The sequence below is a fragment of the Struthio camelus genome, chromosome 3 (genome assembly GCF_040807025.1).
Source record: "Struthio camelus isolate bStrCam1 chromosome 3, bStrCam1.hap1, whole genome shotgun sequence".
Lineage (NCBI taxonomy): Eukaryota > Metazoa > Chordata > Aves > Struthioniformes > Struthionidae > Struthio > Struthio camelus.
The window spans coordinates 92,027,670-92,051,286 of record NC_090944.1 but is presented as its reverse complement, the minus strand read 5'-3'; the positions used below and the strand labels follow the sequence as shown (position 1 = coordinate 92,051,286).

The 23,617-nt window shown below is 41.2% G+C and overlaps 1 protein-coding gene across 2 annotated transcripts; it reads left to right on the top strand.

The window, feature by feature from the left end:
- Nucleotides 1–153: 153 nt before the first annotated feature.
- On the top strand, nt 154–23,047 carry C3H1orf198 (chromosome 3 C1orf198 homolog). 2 transcript variants are annotated; one of them, XM_068939065.1, is made up of 4 exons: nt 154–690; nt 9,181–9,231; nt 18,126–18,677; nt 20,584–23,047. In XM_068939065.1, the coding sequence occupies exons 1-4, from the start codon at nt 343–345 to the stop codon at nt 20,638–20,640; spliced, it is 1,008 nt and encodes a 335-aa protein (XP_068795166.1). In that variant the 5' UTR covers nt 154–342; the 3' UTR covers nt 20,641–23,047. The 2 variants fall into 2 exon arrangements, with proteins under 2 accessions (XP_068795166.1, XP_068795167.1); XM_068939066.1 differs by having other exon boundaries at nt 157–669.
- Nucleotides 23,048–23,617: the final 570 nt, after the last annotated feature.

Below are 23,617 nucleotides of genomic sequence, written 5' to 3'. Positions count from 1 at the left end.
CCTCGGCCTGCCCCGTCCCCGGGAGGAGGAGGAGGAGGAGGAGGCGGCGGCGGCGGCGGCAGGGCTCGCGGGCAGCCTGCGGGGGAGGGAGGGAGGGAGCGAGGCGCCGCCGCGGGCGCCGGGCGAGGACAGGGGCGTGCGGGGGGCGGCGCGGCGGCGTTTATAGGGAGCGAGGGGAGGCGGCGTTTGCAGGAGCGGAGCAGGGAAAGGAAGGGAAGGGAAGGGAAGGGAAGGGCAGGGCGGTGGAAGAGGAGGAGGAGGAGGAGGAGGCGGTTCCCGCTCCCGCCGTGCGAGTGCGGCCGGCTCGGTGCGTGCGGGGCCGGCGGCGGCGGCGGGGTGGCCATGGCCTCCATGGCGGCGGCGATCGCCGCCTCCCGCACGGCGGTGATGAACGGCAACCGGCCGCTGGACGAGCGGGAGCGCAAGCGGTTCAGCTACTTCTCCTCGCTGAGCCCCATGGCGCGCAAGATCATGGCGGAGAAGGAGCGGATCCGCGAGCGCTACGGGCCCGAGTGGGAGCGGCTGCCGCCGCGGCAGCAGGACGAGATCATCGACAAGTGCCTGGTGGAGCCGCACGTCCAGGCCCGCTACGCCGCGCACCGCGGCGCCGCCCGGCCCGCCGCGCCGCCCGCCTCCTACCCCAGCCTGCGCCTCAACACCGGCCAGAAGGTGGTGCACTTCGGCGACGAGGTACCGCCGCCCGGCGGGCAGGGGGGCTGCCGCGGCTGATGGCGACACCAACCTCCCACCTCCCGCCGGGGCTTCTGGCCGCTGTCAAAGCCCCGGGCGCGGAGCCGGCGGGGCGCTCGCAGGGCGCTGCCCAGCGGCCGTTGGCGGGAGCCGTTGGCCGGCGGCCGTTGGCGCTGCCTGGGCAGGGGCGCGGCGCCTGTCGCGCGTGAAGGGGGGGGGGGTCGGCCATCACGGGCCCTGTGGGGGAGGCGCCCTCGGCGGGACGGGACGGGACGGGACGGGGCCGGCGGCGGCGGAGCCTCGCGGGCTGGCGGCTGGGCTGCTGCGCCTGGGCGGCTCTGTGGTGCTGCGGCGGGCGGGCGGGCGGGCGGGCGGGCGAGCCTCCCCCCGTCAGGAAAGGCGCCGCCGAAGCGCGGAGCGGGCGTTGCTAGTCGCTGAGGACTGGGGGAGTCGCCCTGGTGATGAATGGGGGAGCTGTTTCACTCACTCGTTCGTTTGCTGGTTGGTTTAGCTGTTCATGCCCCTGATGCGTACGCAGAAGGGCAGGACGTTATGCCCTGAATGAGGGGGTTTGGTTAGGTAGTAAAGACAGGGAAGGCCGCAAATCAAAGCTTGGCCGGGTGTAAGTAGAAATAATTTTGAAAGGGATTTTATAAAAAAGGGGACTTGCAGAAGGGGCCGGTATGGGTGCCTTCTGAAAGTTCTCGGAGAGGTGATCTGGTTTATTTATTAGTGTGGCTAGCCCTTAAAAAACCCCCCCGCTGAAAACGGAGTCTGGGTGATGTTTACACTGAATTAAATCTCTTCCTTTTACTCTCAGTTTTAAAGACAATTAAAATTATAACATTGAAACCATTCCAGCTCTCTATATTTTTGACATCTTAAAAAAAAAAAAAATCAGTCTTTTCCATGTTACATGCCAGGAAGAACAAGAGTTTGGAAAGATACATGGGGAAAAGTATGGATTTTGTAGCTTCTGAGACTCTTCTCCTTACTGGTAAAGTGTGACACTTTTAGGAAAACACAGATATAAGAGTACCTTGACTGCAACAGTCAGGGTCGGGTTACTCAGTTGGATCCCTAACAATTAATGTTGACAAAGAAGTGTCAGTGCTCTTAAGATACTGTCTCTCTCTTATTCCTTGCTTTTTGTTGTTTTGTTGTTATTTTTAAAGTGTTAGTATAATTACACAGCTAATATCTGTCATTATGTTCGGTAACTTCTTAAGGTGACCTATTGTTAATTCCTTTGTGTGACTACTACCAGAAAAAAAAAATCTGCTTCTGCGCTTGGAAACGTCAATCTGATTTGAATTGAACAGCGCTTCTTCTAGCCTCCTCGCCAAAAAGATTTGTAAGCAGTGCTTGAAGCACATAGATATTCAGCATCATATTTCCTAGCTGACTTTATGATAGAAGACTGTTGCCTGTGTTTCATGTGTTGGGAAAGTATGACAGTATGCAGCACACATACTGTAGCTACAGTTAGAGAACATACGCTCATGCTTGGTGATAACGGAAATTCCAGATAAGCATTTGCTCGTAGTAGACCATAATTATTGAGGGAAAAGGTATGGAAAGAAGCAGACAGCACGCTTGGTTGTACAAGCAATCTTCCAAAGGACACCTAAACTTGAAGTTGCTTGTAGAAGGATTTAGGCTAGTGGCTGTGGAAAGTGAATACGTTCAGCTTCCTCAGTCTCAGGCAGCCTTGCTGTGCTTTCTGCTCTGAATTATATGGATCCAGAATGAAAGAAAGCATGTTGTAGGTTGTTGTGCTTCACCATATGGAAAAAGTCATTTCATGCTTGACAAAACTACAGCAAGAGAGCCCATCTGAAAGTTGGCAGGTCTTTCTTCTTTCCCTCTTCCCCCAAAAGGCAGCTATGATACCAGGCATGTTGTACTTAGCATTTGTGTAGCCATTAACCAAAGAAAGCATGATTCATCAAAATACTTGATGTAGAGCATTTAATTTTAGAAGCATCTGCCTCAACTAACTTCCCCCTCATCTTCCAGGCTGAAGTTAGTATAAACTATTATTTCTGAAGAAAAGGGGTTCAACTCGTTTGGGCACCCTCCAGTTCCATTTTAGTTCTTCCAACTGCACTGTTGAGCCTCAGAGGTTTTCCTGGCTCCTCATCTGATAGCTTCCTTCCCCCCACCCACCTCCCTTTCTGGCATTTAACCTGATTCTTGGACGTTTGCCCTGGCTCACTAATTGCTCCTTCTTGTACTACTGTTACAGAGCCACTGGGGCTGTTTCGGTTCAACTTTCTAGGCTTGAAAATGCCTTGCCTACAGAGCTTTATTATCATGCTGTCTCCTGATCTGACAGCTTCCTGAACTGTACAACTGCACATCTGTTTTGACAGAACAAGAGAAGAGGAAGATGTTTCCCCCTGACAGCTCTCTTCTCTTTTGTTTCTCTTGCTTCACTGGCGGGCACAAAGGGAAGGAATTTTTGCTATACCTTGCTAATTCCTCTATATCCAAGAATGTCACAAAGACTCTGTACTGTAAATTCACACCTTTCCTATCCCCTATTCCCATTGTAATTTCAGCCAGTCATGAGATAACTGTGCTAACTGTAAAGGAAGAAACCTATGTTTTCTTGTAACATTCTGATTCTTGAACAGTAGTTAAGAATTTGGGTACCTAAAAGCTTAAAATCCTTTTTATCAAAATGAAGCTATTCCATTCTAAACAAGGCCCATCACTCAACCTCTAAATTCACTATCTTCCCTCTCCAGCTCTTATAAAGTATCCAAACTATGCCCTATGTCTGCAGGGAAATAACCTCCTGCAGGATCTTAGCACTTGGTTGATTTTTTTTTTTTTTAAATTTAAAATAACACATCTTTACTTCAATGCAGGACTGCCATGAAAACAAACGACAGCTTGCAAGAAAATCCCACGTGTACTCATAAGGATAAGGACTTTGCAGTGACTTATGGTGGCTTCAACTGTTTTAATTTGTTTAGCTATTGTAAAACTTTCCCCAAGTGAATTCATTACCATATTTTGGCTGAGTTCCAGAATTAGAGAAACAGTTTTACAAGCTCTCTTATCTAAACAGCCAAGATACTGCGGCAAGTGTTGGGATTTTTTGAGGGGTGGAGGCAGAGGTCCCTAGCAGGAGGCATTTTATATAAAGAATCTAGTTCTCATCTTCTGGGGTTTCATTAGCTTACTATTACTTTCTGCTTTAGGTAGAAACAAGTTAAATGCTTTTCTTGTACATGTGAGTCGGTACAGCTTCATGGAAGTTATTTGCCTACAAGAAGAAACTTCCACGTATCAGTTTGTTACATACCCAGCTGACAATTCTATTGTGTTTTATGAAGCAGCTGATACTACAGCTTTTTTTTCAAAAGATTACAACAGTACTTTTAGGGAGAGCTGAGTAAAGCCAAAAGTGAGGGAGGTGCATGAGGAGCATTAGATCAGTCCCTCTTCAGTGCTCTTGCATGATCTTACTGTAGTGCTCAGACCCAGAACTTAAATTCTCTAATTTGGCACCAGCATCAGTGATCTTAGACTAATAAAAACTGGCATACTCTGTGTTGATTAATTCATCACCTAGGATATCTCAAAAGAGGTGGCATGTGAAGAAGGTTCTCTCCTTCCTTTTTTTTTTTTTTTTTTTTTTTAAATGCCAAGTCACTTTGAGGCTTAGGTAACTGTTTGCTAATAGTCATGCTTCTGCAGTCTTTGTAAGACATAAGTGCTGCATGTACCACAGTCACCTAGCACTTGCTCAAAGGACAGTTAGACTGGTCCTGGCTGCTGTCTGTTTATCTTGGTGTAGGGTGTCATGAGCCAAGAAAGTAAAGTAGCCTGTATAACAAAAATTGATAATTGATACTGCAGCCTTTACAGGGTGAGCATGCTGGACTGCAAGCGTTCTTGCTGGCTGGCGCTTGCTCCAGAAGCTCCACGCTTCCAACGACAGAAGCGTTGCTCACCTTCCGTGTCAACTAATGTTGAAACCCATAGTGATCTAGATGTGCTTGCATAAGCATGGAAAATTAATCTCTTTTTCCTCATGTACTCTGGAGTACTTGGGAGAAGGCAAAATGAGAATGAATACTGAAAATGTTTTACCAGGCTGGAACTCTTATGTCAGTTGCACTTTCATTCCTGTGACCACTTTTACAAGCTGGTATAGAGGATATATTTACTGGTCTTGTATCTCTGGGCAATTGTTTCCCTCTTCCTCCACCTTTTCCCATACAACTTTTCTAACGCCAAGCTGATTTCTTGAACTTCTAGCCCAGGACTGTAAGTTTCTGAAGCATAAACATCTGTTACATTCTCAAAGCGTCTTTCAGTATGTTATCTGTGCTGGAAGGTTGTGACAAAAATAGACGAGCCGTGACAGGACCGTGGCCTTCTGTGGCCCCTGATGTCCTCCAGATTTGTTTCATGATCTGGTTGTTTTGCAGACCTAGAATGGCTGCAGCTCCACGCAGGACTCTCTGCAAATACCTCGAGTGAGCTGAGCGCCACTGTTTCTCTCCTTTGGTTATCTCATCCTCATTGCACCATTGCTAGTCACTAAGTTAATAGCTAAAGCTATGTAAACATAGAACTGTGAAGACAGTTCCTAAAGAAGATAGGTGCCAGGACTCCACAGCTGCACAAGATCTGCATTTGACAGTGAGACGGTAGAGTAAAAAGTAGCACGAAGAACTGAGGGTATTCTGAGAAGTCACAAAGTTTTATGAAAGATGTAGAAGCACAGGAATCAAGCTCCCTGATTCCCTGAGCAGTGTTTCTATACTGCAAAGCACAGAGATGGTGGATCACAAGGCTTGTTGTCTGCCTTTGTCCACCATGCTCCCATGGTGAGAATGTATGTAACTACTAAAACCAGCTAATTACATGTCCACCATTAGCCTTGCAACGTTGGGTAAGACTTCTGAGTTAAGACAGGCTTGAGACTAAACCACCTTAATGGGTACTATGTCATCCACTTGATGAGCGGTATAGACCTTGCTATTCCCTGACTCCTACTCCTAGGGAAACCCAGCATCTCTTCTCTCTCTCTCTCTCTATCTGTTTTCATGTCATGGTCTAGGTCACATACATATTTTAATCTCTTCTAGGCTAATAGGGTCATTTAAACCCCACATGAAAGCATCTTTGTCCTCTTAGTTTGCTGAAGATTAAATGACTTCTTATCTGCATGTGGGCTTAGCAGCAGGAGACTGTTGCTTCACTGTCATTGCATGTGTCTAGACAGTCTCGGCCTTCTGGCTGAGGGCTCTTGGCAGGCTGCAGCCTTCAAGAGGAGCTTTCTCTTTCCCAACAAGCCTTCAAATGCTGATATTTCTTCATTTAAGCCTAACACCCATAGAAAATGGGGTTAACTGAGCAGAGAGAGAGAAATCTGGAAATAGAATTTGAGGCTGAATATAAATGTAACATGAATGGATTATTTTTGGAATATGCTATAAAGTATGAGCCATCTTTTAGGAAAGTAGATGGAAAAACAGCTCAGTAAGAGTTCACTTGTGTTAAGCATCTAATCTGATGCTAGTTGATGCCCCTGGATTCTCTTCATTTAGTTCAGCAGAAGATAGTTTAGCTACTTATCTCACAACAAATTCACTGCCTTTTCTCACTTTTGTCCTTCTTAATCCAGATGTTTCTGAAAAACACACAGAATTAAGGCCTTTTTTAAGAGATATTAAGTATTTGAGAGGTACTGAACAGCTCAGAGTTGGATGTCAAATAGCTAAACTTTTTTGTTAATGATAATGCCATGTAACTTAGTGTTAAACAGTTCTTGTGGAAGAAAGGCAACTGAGAGAGTTCAGTTAGCATTGTCCATCACCATTTCATAGGGAAGCCTGGCTTGTTTACCTGAAGGTAGTACATACAGTATTTCTTTTTCTTAGCCTTAAGAACTTTGTCACCAAGCTAAAGCTTTGTCGCCACCCTTTTATCTCCTGCTTCAAAGCAGCAAATTTTCAGTATAGCAATAACCTTTATGCTTGGCCTGTTAAAGATTTGTGCTTTTAAAAGAAATGAAAATGCAGTGCATCTTTTGAGTAGAGTTAAATCACAGTCACTGGCAAAGTCCTGTTCTGATAATGCTTTTAAGATGTATTTGCAAGCATGGGAACCTGTTTGTTGGTGATTTTGTGACTGTAAGGCTAGCGTTGGCTGCTCTGAGTGATGCCTACGTCAAATACGCTGGCACTTTTCCACCAGTATCTTCCGTTTAGAAATTCTGATGCTGTTTTGCAACAAGCTTCCCTCCATGTAGCAAACATAGTTTATGATTTTTATTTGTGTGTGTATATATGTGTGTATATATATACTGGTTGCTGGAGTCAAGTGTGTAACCAGATTTTTGTTTGTGTCTTTTTTTTTTTTTCTTTCCCCTATGAAGTGTATTGCATGAGGCAGAATTTCTTTTAAATTGCTTCTTTAATATTGGTGAACAAAAGTTTGTTTATTTGGCTTCTTTCTGGAAGAAAGCTTTGTTGTGTGCTGAAAACAAAAGCTGATCAGATATGGAACTCTCCTAATCCATGCGGATGATAAATAGCCTTGAGGCTTTTTTCCTCTAAAGTTTCCACTTACAATTTCTCTTTGTGGATATTAAAGCAGTTTATGCCTTTCCTGCTGAGTTAAGAAGGTGCACAGAATTTTAGGTGAAGAGGTGTTTACTTCCGACATTGTCTAGAGTTAATCTCAAGTACAGGAAAATAATGAACTGGCAGTGTCAGGTCCAGAACGATGATACTCTTTGCTCACCTCCAGATTTAGAAATGGTTCATGGCTCTTTTGCATGTCCTGCAGATGGACCTACATCACAGTCCTTGAATCTACAAGGAATATTTGGACTTTGCGTGGCCTGCTTCTTACCAGTAGAAGGTTTTCTGTTGTTTTTCACTGCAGCACCGTGTCTGATGGTTAATAGGAGCTCATTTAAGCTAACCATACCTGTACAGTTAGCGGACCTGTAGTCCGTCCCAGTTTATTACTGGCATCTGTCTTGTACTAAGCTTTTTTTCCCTGCTCTCCAGCAAGTAATCCTTGTGAACAGTGTGAAGCTGTCCCAGTTGCTGTAGCAGATGAGTCAGCCAGAGCCTTCTGACAAGAAGTCAGAACTGTCTTTAAACTCCTTAGGTAAAATCAACTGACAACTATGCTAACGTGTCTGGAGCTTTAAAGCTATGTGACAGCACGTAGGAGGGTTGCGCTCTTTGCTGGACTTCACTTCTGTTCTCTATTGCTGTGGTTAGTTGTGTACTATTTCATCCAGACCTCACGTAGACAGAAAGATTACAGTCCCACGTCAAGTTTGTGAGAGTTAGTCTAGTGGCCAGGCTTACTGAACGAAGAGTTCCAATCTCCGTTTCCTCCTTGACTATGATTCCTTTCGTGGGTACTTCAGAAATGGGGTGCAAATTCCATGAATTTTGAATGCGAAGGATACAGTCCTAAAATGATTTTGAAATAATTTGACAGCACACCTGCTGTAAGATATCCCACCTAAGTTATAAGACGTTCCCATGTGATCAGCAGTGCAAATACAGATAGGTGTTAGAACAGCAAGTAAAAGGCAGACTTTACTCGCTTTGTTTCCCTTAAATAGTAATAAATCTGAGTGTCTGTTTCTTAGCAGTGAGAGAACCTAGTGTCACCTTTGTTTGTGCTCTTGGCAATATTGCCTGTGTCACACTTTCTTTTTGGTCAGAATGCGTGGTCCAACAGGGCCCAGGCTTTTCATTTTACATAGAAGAACTGGGCAGATCAGAGTCTGGTTTCAAAAGTATTTTTGTCTATCCTCACCTGAGATACTAAGCTCTTGACCATTCTTCTGCAGTAGTATGACTGAAGCCGTTGATCAGTTGTGGAACTTGGCTGTGCATTCCCAGAATGCTACTGCTTGGATTTGGATTGTGATTTTACTCTTAACATTGTGTTGTTCTTTAAAGAGCACCGCATACTTATTTCAGACTGATCATTAAAGTGCATAATGATGCATCTCGTCAGGTCCAGCTGTGACTTGGACCGATAGATGCGTAGCTGTTTTGTTGTCATGTGACTACCTAGGTCCACAGAGACTCCCAGTCTGCAGAGGGCAAGAAGTAGGACTTCCCCTAAGGACCCTGCTCTAGTTAATTCTATTCCTGTGTGTGTGGCTGTGGCAGAAATTTGGGAATAAAGTATGTTTCAAAGTTATTTGTAGAGAAACTGTTTCAGGAGGTTTACATCAGGTTAAGCCTTCATATATTTCATAGGTTAAACTGCAATACTAATTGGTAATACTTCTCTCGGAGAATTTGCTTTCCATCAGTCTTGTATATGTCATTGATTACACTTTAAGTAGTGCTATCACTTATTAACTGTTTCTGTGATGGCGGTTGTTAGTTTTCAGCAGTGGAGCGTAATTCCATCTGTATAACACTCCTGAGCAAATTGGGCTGCTTTTCTGATTTTTACACTCATTCTTCAATTTTATTTCAGGACATAACTTGGCAAGATGAACACTCAGCTCCTTTCTCCTGGGAAACAAAGGTAAATATGCAGTAGTTCTATTTTTAATGTTGGCTTGCCGTTTGGTCCTGTTTCTTGTACTTTTATATTACCTTCATTTTGAGATTTGATACACTAATGTCACCTTTATTCTATGAGAGCCTTGTAAAGTAACCGTACTGCAAATGAAACTTGCCTGGTATGCTTTGATTTTTACATCAGCAGAAACACAAAAAACACAGAAGGTACTTTATGAACCAGTGCTCCAACAGCAAGTGCAGATGTAAAACTGGTTTGCTCCAAACTAAATATTTTTCACTGTAAGCTTTCTAAACAGTTTTCTGTGTTTAGTGAGGAAAGGAAGTTTAATCTTAAATGCGTATCAGGTATTGTATAAGCATAATTGAATTTCACTTCTGAAGTCAGGATGAAATAGTTATGGGATGGGGTGAGAAAGGTAGAGGTGTCTAGATACTTCTTTGGATTTTTTTTTAAGCCTATCTTACACTTCATCTTCTTGTTATGTATTAGAATGTAAGGAAACCTGCTAAATGTGGGCTATGCTAGAAGCATTGTACTCTTTCCTTTCCAAAGAGCAGCTTCCTCAAAAATAATGTGCTTTTTCTGTGGAGTGTTTTTTTTGTCTTGTTTTGTTTTCTGCTTTACTTCATCTCTGATGTTTTGTTAAAGCATTACTTACAACGAGATTCTCATAAATGTAAAATAAAGCCAGAATTCCTCATCTTTGTGAAGCTGCAGTGTGAGGAAACAGTCATACCATGTTTTGATGGTGAATCGAGTATAATCCTTCTTGTCAAAGAAAGCATGGAGACAAAAACACAGCTCAGTGCCTCTCTCAAGTAGGAATGTTAATTTAATCACAGTTTCAGGCTTCTGGTTTTCTGATTTCATCTGCCAGAGAAAGCCTCTTCCCCCTCCCCCACCCCCAGCCCCTGCCTTGAACTGTGTAGATATCATGTGTGAGCTTATGAATATAATCTAGCCTTAATGCAAAGTAGTTGTCTGGAAATGCCAGTCAATACTGACTTAATCCAGTTGACCCAACCCTAAAAGTGTTGTCAGCTTCTTGTGGTCAAGGTCACTGCGTGTGCACCCCAGTCGCGGTGGGCAGATGCTGATTAACCAACCCATAACTTGATCTTGGCTCCTGGATCCTTACAGCGTACAGTGCAGTGGTTTGAAAGGAACCATTGCCAAACCTAATTTGCCTTAAAACTCTTATAAGCTGTGGTAGTTCAGGTACCAATGGAGTAGTGGAGGGGTCCTTGCCATGGGGACTGGATACATAACTGGGCTTGACAGCCTCTTCAGGCTAAGTCAGGCCCTTCCATCTTGTCAATCAGGACCCTTAGAAGAAGCCTTGGGTTTTAGTATAATACTAGAGAGGCTTTTAGTGTGGGTGTACTGAAGTGCAGCTGTCAAGAAAAGAATAGGAGTGAGAAGAGCGTGGAACTCATTGGCAATAAGGTGAACTAAATCACATGTTGGAGTCAGCTAAGTTACATAGCTGTCTCCCATACTTCTTGGTGCAAAACTCAGTCTCAGGAACAGTGCAGCTGTAATCATATATCTAAGCTCTACCTTGTATGATTTAATACCTTCCGAATACTTGAACTTCCTGGAGATAGTTCTTTCTTTAATACACTGTCTAGTGATCTGTGATGTGATACATCTACAGCCAGATGGACTTTAACTGGTAGCAGTCTTTTCTAAATGCTTGCATGTCTACTGAAGTTCTCTCCAGCCCAAACTGTGGCTTACTGCTTGCTGATTAAGAATATTTTTACCATCCTCCTAGCATCTCAAAATGAAGGACTGCAATGAGCAAGATGCTCCTGTTTCATGTTTTCCTTTAATGGATGGAAAACTGCAGAATGATATGGAACCACTCCTATGAGTGCTGCAGAAAAGTGAGGAGAAGAGTTACTTTGGTAATAATTGCTTGCCTCATCTAATCAAGTTGTGCTTTTCTCTTCCCCTCTTCCTCTTTGCTGATCAGAGATAAAAGCTGTGCCTCAGCTCTGGAGTGAAAACTTGAATCACCTTTTCCTCGCATAGACCTTTAGAGAATCCATTCCGTCTGGCCTTGTGAGGTGTGGGTTGGTTGGTTTGTGTGGGTTCTTTCTCTTGTTTTTTTTTCTCAGTGCCTCCCATTGTTCCAGTCATCTTGCAGCTGAATCCTCCAACTGCTGACTCTTCCCATTCTTAAGGTTTATATCTTGTTCCATGCTTGCTCTTTCATCTCTTCCCGGAGCAGTACTTTAATAAGACGATACTGGAATGCAATTTCTCCATGAGTTATTGGCTGAATAAAAAGTATCCTTGCCCAGGCAATCCAGTGTAGGGAAACAGTGAAGAGCACTTGAGTAGGCTTGTTTCTTATAAAGCTGATATCTTATAATACATGTCCAGCATGTTGAGAGCCAGATCTGTTCCCTCTGTTTTTTGAAGCTGTCAGCCTCTCGTTAGCTGTACCTCATGATGTGTTATTCTTTTCATGATATTCTCTTCCCCAATAACTTTTTCATGCAGAGTTGTGGGTGTTTTTCTTTTCTCTTCTCTCTCTTTTTTTTTTTTTTTTTTTTTGATGTGTTATTGCTGTTATGAGGGAATTCTATTATTTTGCTGCTTCATGTGAATGTGCATAGGCTTACCTAAGGCAGAGAATGTGAATGTGACACTTGAAGCTTCTACTTTTGCAGAGAAGGAGAAAGAGTAAAACTAGTAGGCCTGACTTTTTTTTTTTTTTTTTCAAATCATTCAGACTGTGAGAAAACTATAAAGTAGGAAAACAATATTTGTCTGTAACTTATATTAGGAAAACTGAGAGGCTAGTCAGAAGGCTGAAGAAGAGAGGACCGTATGCTCACTACGTATTGGAGCCTCTCAGCTATTAACAATGACAACAATGTTCATTCCAGTTGATTAGGTATGGTAGTGATTTTAAAAATCTGACTCCTTGAAACTTTTATAGATAATGATTTGGAAAGTTCAGAACCTTATGAATGCACTGCTAGATTTCTTTGCGTTCTACCTGTTATAAAAAGAGCTGAGGAGTTCTTGTAGATAGTAGCATGGAGTTTACCAAAATAGACGCCTTAAACCATATTTAAGTATGCTCAAAAAAACAGAGTACTGTCCCTTTTTTAGAGACCTGTGGTACAGACACTTCCTGTGGATGTCAAGCCACTTTCTGAAATGCATACATACAGGTTTTGGGATGGCTTTTCTTTGTTTGTTTTTTGAAATTCCTTGATCCCTGGGAACTTAAAGATCTACTTTTCAGATGACTGTAACATCTATATAAGGATGTTCCCTGGGTACCCACTATAGATATCTTCCAGGGAACGCTTCTCCCTCTCAAAAATCCCCATTATGCTTGTGGGTTATTGTTAGGACAGTTTATTCTGATGGCCATAGCTGGAAATGAGCCTTATTATTGATGAAAAATTGGGGGTACTGGACAAACTGAATTAGAAAAATCTTCAATGCTAAGAGGCATTACTTCACAGCAACCAGTGCAATGAATTCCCCAATTCCATGGCTGTCAAACTTACTCAGAAAAGTGTGTAAAAAAAACCTTTCTGTATTCTCAATTTAAACACAAATGTGAGATAAGGATTAAGTAGTTCAGAATGTGGCAAACGCACAGATATTTCCACAGTTTTTAGCTGTTTGATGTGTGTTTACTTTAAAATTCTTGTCCTAGCTCTGCTTTTAAACACTAAAACAAAGCAAACAAAGCAAAAGTACAATGTAAATTGTTGAGCTAGCTGTTAGTATTTGAAAGACCTAATGTTTTAAATAGAAAACTGTAGAACTTCTTAAAAGGAATGTTACTAGGAAACCAACAAGTTCTCATGCCACTGCAAGGAAACTGACACTTAAACCTAGTGATTGACTTGGATGGAGTGGTTTGGTTCATGGGTGGCGCTCTGGTAAATATAATGCATCTTGAAATGTGTGTTATGTTGTTTAACTGGAGCTGAAGCCAAGTTTGTGAATTTAGGGCACTCTATTTATGGCTTCAGGTTTAAGTGAGATGAAAGCTGATGTTTTGGCTGAGTTTAGCCTTTGAAGTTTTTTGGTTTGTTTGAACTAAAAATTCAGTGACACTTAGCACAAACCCTAAGATATAAATGGAAGCAAAGATCATGGCTGTTTTTACAAACTAAATTTCTTTGTAACTCTTCCTGAACTCGGAACTTTCTGGTTGTTTTTAATTAACTTAGGGGACAGAAATTATCGTAACTTCAATCTGCAACCTCAGTGAACACTCTGAATGTGCACAGCAGGGTGGGAATAAGCTGGAATTCTATTTCCAATTCCTGCTATTAATTAAAACAAGTTATATTGCGAAAACTTTAAAATTGACACAGACATGTCTAAAGATGTGTTGGTCTGGTTACAGGTAGAGCAGTTGTGAAGGTATGTTTAGAGAGTCTTCTGTGTTCCTTATTTTTCCACCTTTGCTTCTCTCCTACTTATAATAGGCTCTCAGAAGTTTTTTGAGAAGTGAAGCCTTCCAGGTGTGTTTTAAAAAGGGGAGGAGGGAAAAAAACCGCTTCATGCTTAAAACTCATTCAGTACTCTGGTTCTTGCCTTCCTATTTGTGTTTCTACAGAAGCGACCTAATCCCAGCCAAAATTTATAAAGAAAAACAGCCAAATTATGTTGGACTTGAAAACTTTATGTGCAAACTGTATTTCATATATCCAAGGGCTAAAAGTCTTCGGTTTTGTTCTCTGCACAAGTCATGAAAATATGAAAATGGCGGAAACAAGAATTTTTTTTTCCCCTGCTTCCTTAACATTCTTCTGGTATTAGAATTGTTTGTTACAAACTATAATCCGATATCATTATTTTTATGAAGCTGGCATAAATAGCAGTGCTTCCTTGGAAGGAAGGAAAAGTGATGCCTCAGGTTGTGGGTTTTTCCTTTCCCCTTTTGATCTAGACTACAATATCTTAAATAGTGCTGTCAGGCTACTGTTGGCTCCCAGTTTTTGAACAAATAATAAGTTGTGGTGATAGTACTCGTGTTCAAGGTTCATTTTAATCTGCATGGCCAGGTATTCTTGGCCACAGCTTCATTTGCTGGCATCAGTCTTTGGAGAGCTGACTTTGAGCAGAAAATCATGCACATACCAGATACAGACAGTATGAATTTGCTCAGGCTAACCCGTAAGAGTGACAAACTCATGTCCAGAACTAGAATGTTGTTCATATCACAAAACAGTAAATCATGAAACTTCCTCTGAAGCTACACGGTTTTTTGCATCTTTTGCACCATCGTTGTGTATAGACCAAAATTACTTTGTTTTGAGGAGTTTGCTCTAATTTTGTCCTTGCAATTAATTGGTCTCTGCTGACCTAAGGATTTCTTCCTGATTCTTGTTGAGATCACTGTGTACATAGGAAACACAGCAAAAACTGCAACTACTTTGGGTCCCATATTTATTTTGCTTTTGTCCATTCAGCAAACCAAAGACATCTTCTAAATCATTCTTTTAACTTGGCTTTCTTACCTCTGTGTGTATCAGGCTATGCTTAAAACAAGCTATTTTTGCCAGTGTTTCTGCAGTCTTTGTCTCAACAATTTAGATTTTTTTGAGGCTGCCAAGCAAAACAATTTGTTTTGGCTGTGCTTGCTTGTCTGTTTAGTAAAATACTACACATTCCTGATGAGTGAATAAGATTCTTAAAAAAATGTTCCTAGGTTCTTTGTGGTCATCTTGGTTTTAGTATAGAGCTTATGAACTGAGACCTGATTTTATACATTATTAGAACCATTAGGTTCTTAAAGTCGGTGGTGCCTCTCTCTTAGAAAACATTGTTTGCTGTGAATAGATAGTAGTGTAGATAATATATAATACAGATAGTGTTATAATTTGGTGTATTATCCCTCCCTGAAGACTTAAACTAGGTCTAAACTTCAAGTCCAATAAATAAGATTCATAAGTAAAATTCATAAACACCCTACTTAGTATGTTTTTTTTTTTTAAGAAAAGATGGAATATTTCAAACAAGTTCTTAAACACTACAGTTTGAATATTACATCTATTTTATTGATGAGAGAAGTGAGCCAAGGCCTAGGCTCACCTTTGTTTTAACCCCTGCAGTGGTTTGGAACCAGAAGGGTAGCACTGAAAAAAACCTCGAGATGCTGGGTTTGCTCTGCCTGAAAACACTGTTTTGCTCTATTTTTACATCTTTCTTGTATTCATTTAATTTTTTTTAAACTAGTTAAGAATGACTTGAGTTGTTAGAGGTAATACTGAAAGTACTGCTGCTGTTAATAGCTTTTAGTGTAATTTTGGTAACTTCTAGAAATTGCAGTTGGGATTGCACTAACCTGTGTATAAACTTACAAGATATTTTCTGGGATGAAATGCAGTTTAGACAAATACTGTTAGAAAATAAGTATTTGTCTTTCATTCCTTAGATGGGGAATTAAAGTACAAATTTGCAGCTTATTCAGAGTCATACAAAATCTGTGAAAGAAGCTGAGGACTGAAATCCCATCTCTGAAATCCAGTCTGATGTAAGAAAGGGAGAGCAGCACAGTACTTAAACCTGCATTTCTGGTCTTTGCATAGAACATTATATTCATTAGAGCATACAGTAGTAGTCTTACGTTTTAGATTTCAGCACAGGATGTTTCATGTATGGGTCTTCTGTCTGCACATGAAATTATCTTCCTACATATCCTGCTACTCTTCTGTCTGCCCATGAAATTATCTTCCTACCTATCCTGCTGCTTTTTTTTTAATGTGTTTTATTGCCAATTCTGTGACTGGAAAGATATTGCATATTAACTATTTTCTTTCATCAGCTAGATCTCTTAGGGGTTCAGACATCTTTAGTAACCTTGAAGGTCAAATGGAAGTATTATATATTTCAAGGGAATGCGCTGAAATGGCTTGACTTTTGTTACCTTTTAATTCCAGGACATTTTAAAAATTAGAATAACTCGCAACTGTTCTGCAGAACTTCTCGGCTTGATCTAAATTCTGGAAGTGGAATTATACCTCTGACCTCTGGGGGCTGTATTTACATAATGCTGAGACTTTGTGCTTTCAGAATGTACATGTAGTCATGTCTTGCCTGCCGCCTTTGGGGGAGAAAGCAAACTCCTCAAGAAGTATTTTCATTGAAATTATTCAGTGTGAAGTGTCTCGTTAAGAACTGCTTGATCCCCAAAGCATAGGGTGACACTAGTACCTGATCCTGAATGTCAAGTGACCCTGTCTTCTGAAACTGACAGGTGAAGTCATACATAGCTGTGCGCTGAAGAGGATATTGGAGATTGCCTGAGACAGATTAGGATAACGCTTTTCATTTCAAAACTAGATGAAGTAGATTTAGTTTAGATGGAACAGGTATACTGCAAACTGATTTAATGAATATTGAAAGACTTTTTCCACAACTAAAAGAAGAAAATTTCCAAGAACTGAGAGCAAAAATACAGAAGCTGTATCCACACTGAAGAGCAAGTATTTCTCCTCCTCAAACCAAAATTCTCGTTATGGTTTGATTTTTAATCTGAATGCTTAAACTACTCAAACTGTAGTCCCATTTTGGTACGTTATTCCCAAAGATCAGTTGGGGGTTAGGATGACTGCTTCTTCCGCAGTCCTGTGGGAATACAAAAACGCGTGCCACTTCCCTCTGTACCCCAAGGTATCCATTCTGTAAGGACAACGAGTGCATCTTCTTGAGAACATGCACTGACAGGTGGGTTGGAAAGGGTAAAACTGCCTTAAGTTGTGCTGTAGTGCCACTCATCTTGGCACCAGAAGCAGTTTGCTGCTTTCAGACCAGACCTCTAAGTTGACATTTGGACCCATGTGAAAGAACTGAAAACATGACCACAGGAAGTGGCTTTTGCTCCACAGCACAAGAATTTTCCATGAGGCATGCCTTTATTTGTGTATCTTGCTGCTGTTGAAAGACAGTCATCTTGTTGGGTTTGGTGGATTTTTCTCCTTCCCCCCCCCCCCCCCCCATTTTTTGTTTTAACAGACCCGTGCTTTCCCTTCCATCCTTCCATCAATGTGTAGCCTCAGATTTTCTTTCTGACACTATTCCTGTAGTATTGGGCCCTTAACGGTACCTTCATCGCCTGGGCAGTTACCTCCCCTCGTTCTTGAGCTGAGGTGGGAAGGAATCATTTCAATGAAACTAACTGCTGCTGTGATGGTGTTAGCTATTGCCATCTGTAGTGTCAGCAGCAGGACAGGATGTTCAATAGAAGGAAGACTTAAGGATAGAAAGTAGCACTGTTTTAATTCCTACATACGAGGTACTTAACGAGGTACTTACGTCTTCCAAGATGCATAAAGTCCTTTATATAAATGGCCTTACTATATGTCCTGGTCTGTTGTTGTTGTTTTCTTTTTTTAAGCTGGGATTTTATCAATTCTGAAGTCTTAAAGCATCTTAACTTCAGGGTGGTAAATCTCTATTTGATAGCATTGCCAAGTGAGCTTAGGGAAATAAATCTGTATATTTTAATACAGGAAATGACTATCACTGTGAATAATCCTCAGCACCATTTCATAGCTCATTTATGTAGACTTGAGCTAAGGAAAAAATCTCCTGCTCTTAACTTGATCATGATTTTTTGGGATGAAGGGGGAATTTTCTGAAACACTCAATTTCTGTTCTTATTTTGGGATAAAATCTACTTGTTTATCCATTATATCCTTTTTTTTTTTTATCTTCAAGTTAGATGGAGTTGTAACACATAGTTACAGACTTAGAAGAGGCGGTTTTCAGCCCACTAATTCAACTACACTATAAAGCTGGGAAGTGTCTGGTCGTTGGCAAAGGTGTTATCTCTGTGCATGGAGATCAGAAGTTCAAATTGTTTCTTTGTATTTGAAATACTATTTTTCTTTAAATCTGAACAGAGTCAGATGGAGTTCAGTGTTGCATCTCTGTCCATACAAGAACAAAGTGGTACCCAGTTGCAAAATGAGCAGAGGCAGCCAGTTAAAGCAGCACCTGGCGTCCAAGTCCCTAAATCTTCTCAGGCTAATAAGACCCCGGGCTCTGATGGGCTAATAGCATCCAGAAAGGAAGAGGAGTCCTCTTTCTGGAAGATAAATGCAGAGCGCTCAAAGTTTGAAGGAGACAAATCTGAGTTCCAGTCCCTGACCCCTAGCCAGATCAAGTCCATGGAGAAAGGAGAGAAACCCCTTCCCTCTTTCTACAGACAAGAGTCTACTCCAAAGGAGATGGCAAAAGCAGAGAAGCCCAGCATAACTAAACCAGAGAAGTCTGTCACCCCCAGTCTTCCTTCTGCATCTCTAGAATGGGAGAAACCTCGACCCAGTCAACTCCCTTCCAGTTCTCTAGATGACTTCTTTCTTCCTGACCCACCACAAGACCTGGCACCTGCTAGGACAACTAGTGAAGATCCTGATGGTATTACACTTACAGAGCCACAAATTCCTGGACAGGTAAGGACTACTAAATTCACTATTCTTAAATTTAAAGAGCATTTAGCACATCAAAATCTGAAAAGGTCGCTCTGGAAGATTGGGGATTCCACAAAGCGTTAAGCTATAGCTAAGCTTGCTGGCTTTTTACCCTGCAGATTTAGATGAGTCTTTCATCAACATGTTAACTCCTATTGTCTCTTTCTATTGAGTATTTTTTCAGGATAGTAATGTTTGTAGGATAAAGGCATCATTTAAATATAATACCAGAAACACTGATGGGGCATGCAGTGTCTTGTTGACAGAAAGCTACCTAACAGTTTAGAGTAGAGAATTTACCATATCAAATAAAAACAATTAAATACTTTTTCTTTTGAAATGGCAAAACACTTATTGAAAAAGCTTAACTTAAAAAGTTAGATAAACTAGAATCTAGGATACTTCCTTGGAGCAGATAGTCAGCCTAGCAGTGAATTGTGAACTTGTTTCTCAGCTGTTTAAAGCGGTAGCCCAACAGCCACTTCCAGTGCTTTCTCCCAAGCATCTGGCCTATTTTCAAATATGTTTTCTTTTAAAGTCCAAAATGGAAATGGAATGAGCTTCCAGAGTTAGCGCCCCCCCCCCTTTTTTTTTTTTTTGAAACTGCAACAACAACAACAAAAGAACCTTAAGCAGCTCAGTAGCCAATTGGAGCTATTCAAAATGCAGATGCTGATCTGTGAGAAAAAGAAGGGAACAGCAGGATATGGGTTGGTGAGGGAAAGGAAAGGAGGAGACACAAAGTCTAAAAACTGAAGTAGAGCAGTAGTTCTCTAAACAAGAACTTTGCAGTTCTTATTGGAATCTGTGGCATTACAGTCTGGCATAAGCTTGATGTATTACTGTATACCTTAAGCATGTTGCATAGTGGTGTGGTGATTTTGTTGTTGTTGTTTTAAACTCCCTTATTTTCATATCAGTGATTGTTTAAATTCCAAACCAGATGGTCAGAAAGATGCAGTGTGAAATTAAACACTTGACAGTGATGTAAATGCCAACAATAATGGGTGATTGTTACTTAAGCCATTTCAATATTTGGAGCCCTAGGTTTACTTATTTTTTTGAAGCTAAGAAATTAAGTTTCTTTAACGATCTTGTGGCAAATTATGCCTGTAGTAGTTATTTAATTTGTAGTTAAAGGTATTGTCATGATTATTTACAAATGAATGGTTTGTTGCAGTTTTAATTCCAGTGTGAATGTTTTCCAGCTCATTGAAATAGTTTGAAAAGCCTGTTTGTGTTTTTTGTTTTTTGCTTTTTTTTTCCCTCCATGCAGAAACATTCCTCCAATATCAAAATGTAAAAAGAGTAGCAGAGAAGGTAGTATGAGAGAATTTTCCTCCTTTTCTGGGAAGAGAATCCAGAGACTCAGGCATCTACTCTGAATAGTCTTCCTGAACATTAAAATCACTTTAAGTCTCATGGCAAAAAGTGAAGTGCTGCGGGAATAAGCGTGTTCTTGATAGCCAAGTCAATAATTTGTCAATGAAGTTTAAGAGACGTAATTTTCTGAAAACAGCTGACTGTCATTGTACCAGGCAGTCTGTCTGAATTAGTAATGCTAATTCTCTATTTTTGTTCCCCCCTCCGCAATTCCTACTCCAGTCTAAAAGGAAATCTTTATGGGTTATTCCAAGGGAATAAAGTACCTTTTGCCTGCAGACCACTACAATAACTTTTAAATGGAATTGCCTTTTTTGGTCGCTATGAGAATTTCCCCATGGCTAGTGTTTTTTGGCGTAGGTCCTTAGGTGTCTTAGAGCAAGGTGAAGAACTTGAAATATTGGTGGACAACATTTTAAGCTTTCTTTTGTAGATAGGCGATCATGTACTGAGTTTGTAATCGATAATTAACAGTCACGCCTTCAATATTTTTTGTCTCTTGCAGAGTAATACAAGCAATGTTATCTTGAAGACTGGCTTTGATTTTCTAGACAACTGGTAAAAGATGCTTCAAAATAGTTGAAACCAATTTTGGGGAAGGAATGGAGCATCCTCCTCCTTGTATGTTAATGTATTAGCATCTGTGTCTTTTTCTAGAAGTAACTTTCAAAATCTTAAATGTTGCCTTTGTATAAACTTTTGTAATACCAGATGCGGTTTTGGTTTTTAAACAGTGATAGAAGTGTGGTCTCACTAGGATTTTTAAAAAAAAAAAAATCTGTTAAATTTTTTTGTAGTTATTGCAATGAGAAGATGGGGAAGTTACCATATATATGTTAAAGATAAACAGATGAGACTCTCGACATCCTTGAAACGGAACCTACAGGAACAAGTTGCTATTTTCAGTTGATAGTTTGCTAGCGTGGCACAGAACGCGCAATGGTTCCAAATAAACAATTCCGTACTTCAGATAACTATAAAAAAAGGTGTGAAAAATCAGCATACAGAGCAGTTTCATTAATTTCTATACTTCATTTAGTTTGAGTGTAACTTTTGTACCACTTATTTGCAAACGCTCCTCTTTTGAAGAGGACCAAGGCATTGCCAAAATGACAGATCCAAAGAAGCACTGTATTTGTACCCTACATATCTGCTAAAATAACCAGAAAGGTATTAGGGAAGTGACCCTGCGGGGGGAGGGGGGAAGCTTCTGGTCTTTGGATTAAACATTGAACAGGAAAAGAAGTGGGGGGGAAGACCTTAATGGTTGGGAGAAACTGTCTTCAGGGAACACAAGCCTAAAGATTTCACTGCCTCCTTGCTAGAGCATAACTTTTCATAATCGTAGTGCTGGAAGGGCAGCACTGGTAATTGCTGGAGTGTAGCAATGTGTTTCAGGAAACCACTGTGTTCATGGCAGGTCCTAGTAGTATAAGGCTTCTTTGTTTTTTAAGCAGCTTATGGTGTGAAGGACTCATGAACTTTGGTGCTTTTTCTCCTTGTGGGTACATTCTATTCAGGATTCAGGAGGTGGGTTACGATTGTTCCCAAGATGCAGAGTAGCATCTCTGGGTGGCCCTCAGCCAGCTTGCCTCCAGTTCTACTCTCGAATGATCCATGCTTGGTGTTCTAAATGTAGAGAGCAAGACTAGATGTCCTTGGAATCTGCCATCTCTGAAATGCAGCATGATTTACAAACTGTCTCTCACTGTGTTTACCTCACCTTGAAGCCTTAATTCCCCCTACGCACAACCAGTGAATGGTCTACTCCAATGCCAAAGGTTTGACCTTTCCCTTTACCTCAGCAATAGTCCCATAGCATTTGTTTGGGGTAGACGGCAAAACACAGGGCTCTAAATGGGTCTAATGGGCTCAAGCCAAAGCTATAAGGTCACCATCTACTTAGACCATAATTGTGCCGGGCTTCTCGTGTATTAGCATTTGACGTTTGGTTAACTGCCAACGGCAGTTAAATGTGCAGAATTGGATGCTGCAGGATTTTCTTCTGCATAATGCAGGCCTGTTACAGGAAGAGTTTTAAAAGTCCTGGAAAAGTCCTTGCCTCAAATTGGTGTACCGCTTGCTTTGAACAAGCGTTGTATGCTGATAGAGCACTAACTTATTTCTCGATCAAGGAAAAAGCTATAAGCTGGCCAATAAAAAAAAAAAACCAACCCAAACCTCCAGTTTTTCTAGTAAGTGTTTTCTTAAGAGGTTTCTTAGCTAAAGGGGAAAAGCCACAACGTATAGGTCATTGCATAGCCTTATTTATAGAATTCTAAAAGCTTCTTTACGTCCTTGCTGAGATGTACAAACTACTGTAATTCATGGATATTGTCTCTGCATTCAGCAATTCAGAAAGTACTTCTGTTGCTTTTATTGGCCTAGACTTTTCTGCTGTTTTTTTTTTTTTTTTCCTAGCTGACCTTTTTAGGATTTGTTACAGGCATCCAGCATTAATATAGCTTAAAACAGCTTTAGCACAAATTCTTTAGGTGTATAATGAGTACTGACCTGCACCTTCTTTTCAAAGCTGACAAATGCTAACCTTGGGTTTTACAGTAGCCAATGAGGCTAGTTTTCTATACATTCAGCTTTTGAAAAGTTTTAAATCCATCCTAATGATGCACGTTCTAATCTTACTTTGATATTTGTAGCTCTTAAAGCAAAATCTCTTACTGTTGAGGAGTGTTCTTTTAAATCTCTGCTAAATGCATTAAAAACTCTTAAAGAAGAACCTGGGCTGTCTGTTTCTTCCGTTGGCTAACTCTACCCTAATACACATTGGGACCAGCTGGTAGAACATGCTGCAGAACTTTTTACTTATCCTCGTAGGTTTTTCCTGTGCTTTGACAAGAGTTGATGCTCCTCCTTTCTTTCTTATGTTTTTATTAAACATTCTTACAGAACAATTGTACTTGGTCACATTTTATATTAACAATGTTTTAATAAAGTCACTTTCAATAGAACATGCAAGGCTTTTGTACTGCTCTTATTTATTGTCCCTCACACTCTGCTTTCCTCTATGTCACGAGTAGGATCTACACCTCAACACATAGTAGAATCAAATAGTTCACAAGGAGCATCTATATCTGACCTCCAGCCATCCTGGGGAGGCTTGGCAGCACCCTCTGGAGTCAGTGACTGAAGTGGGAACTGCTCACAACGCGTATTTGCAGCCTTGAACCAGTAATTCCCCAGTGCTATGGAACATTGTCCAAAGGATGCAGAGCTGAGGCCGAAATTATTCCATCCTAATGGAGCAAAGAAGGGAATCCCATAGTCAGCTCATCCCTCCCCTTCAGCAGACCCTATATTCCCCAAGGCTCTAGTAATCTATCTGACTATTGGAGAAACCAATGCCTGTACAGCCAGTCCAAGTAGAACAGAGCTTTAATGCCTTCAGGATGAGGACAAAATAACACGTTATTCCTAGGGCAGAGCAGCTTCCCCCATTCAGTCTTCCCCAGGGCTTGAGGGGATGTTTTTTTTTTGTCTCCTGGCTAATTATACAAGCTGGCGGACCATGCTGTGAGAGC

Bases quoted from the DNA above. Each gene is read 5' to 3' on its own strand.
- C3H1orf198 (XM_068939065.1), top strand. From the start codon at position 343: ATGGCCTCCATGGCGGCGGCGATCGCCGCCTCCCGCACGGCGGTGATG. The intron at 691-9,180 runs GTACCGCCGCCC...ATTTTATTTCAG, and splicing joins TGGTGCACTTCGGCGACGAG to GACATAACTTGGCAAGATGA. The intron at 18,678-20,583 runs GTAAGGACTACT...TGTCTCTTGCAG, and splicing joins AGCCACAAATTCCTGGACAG to AGTAATACAAGCAATGTTAT.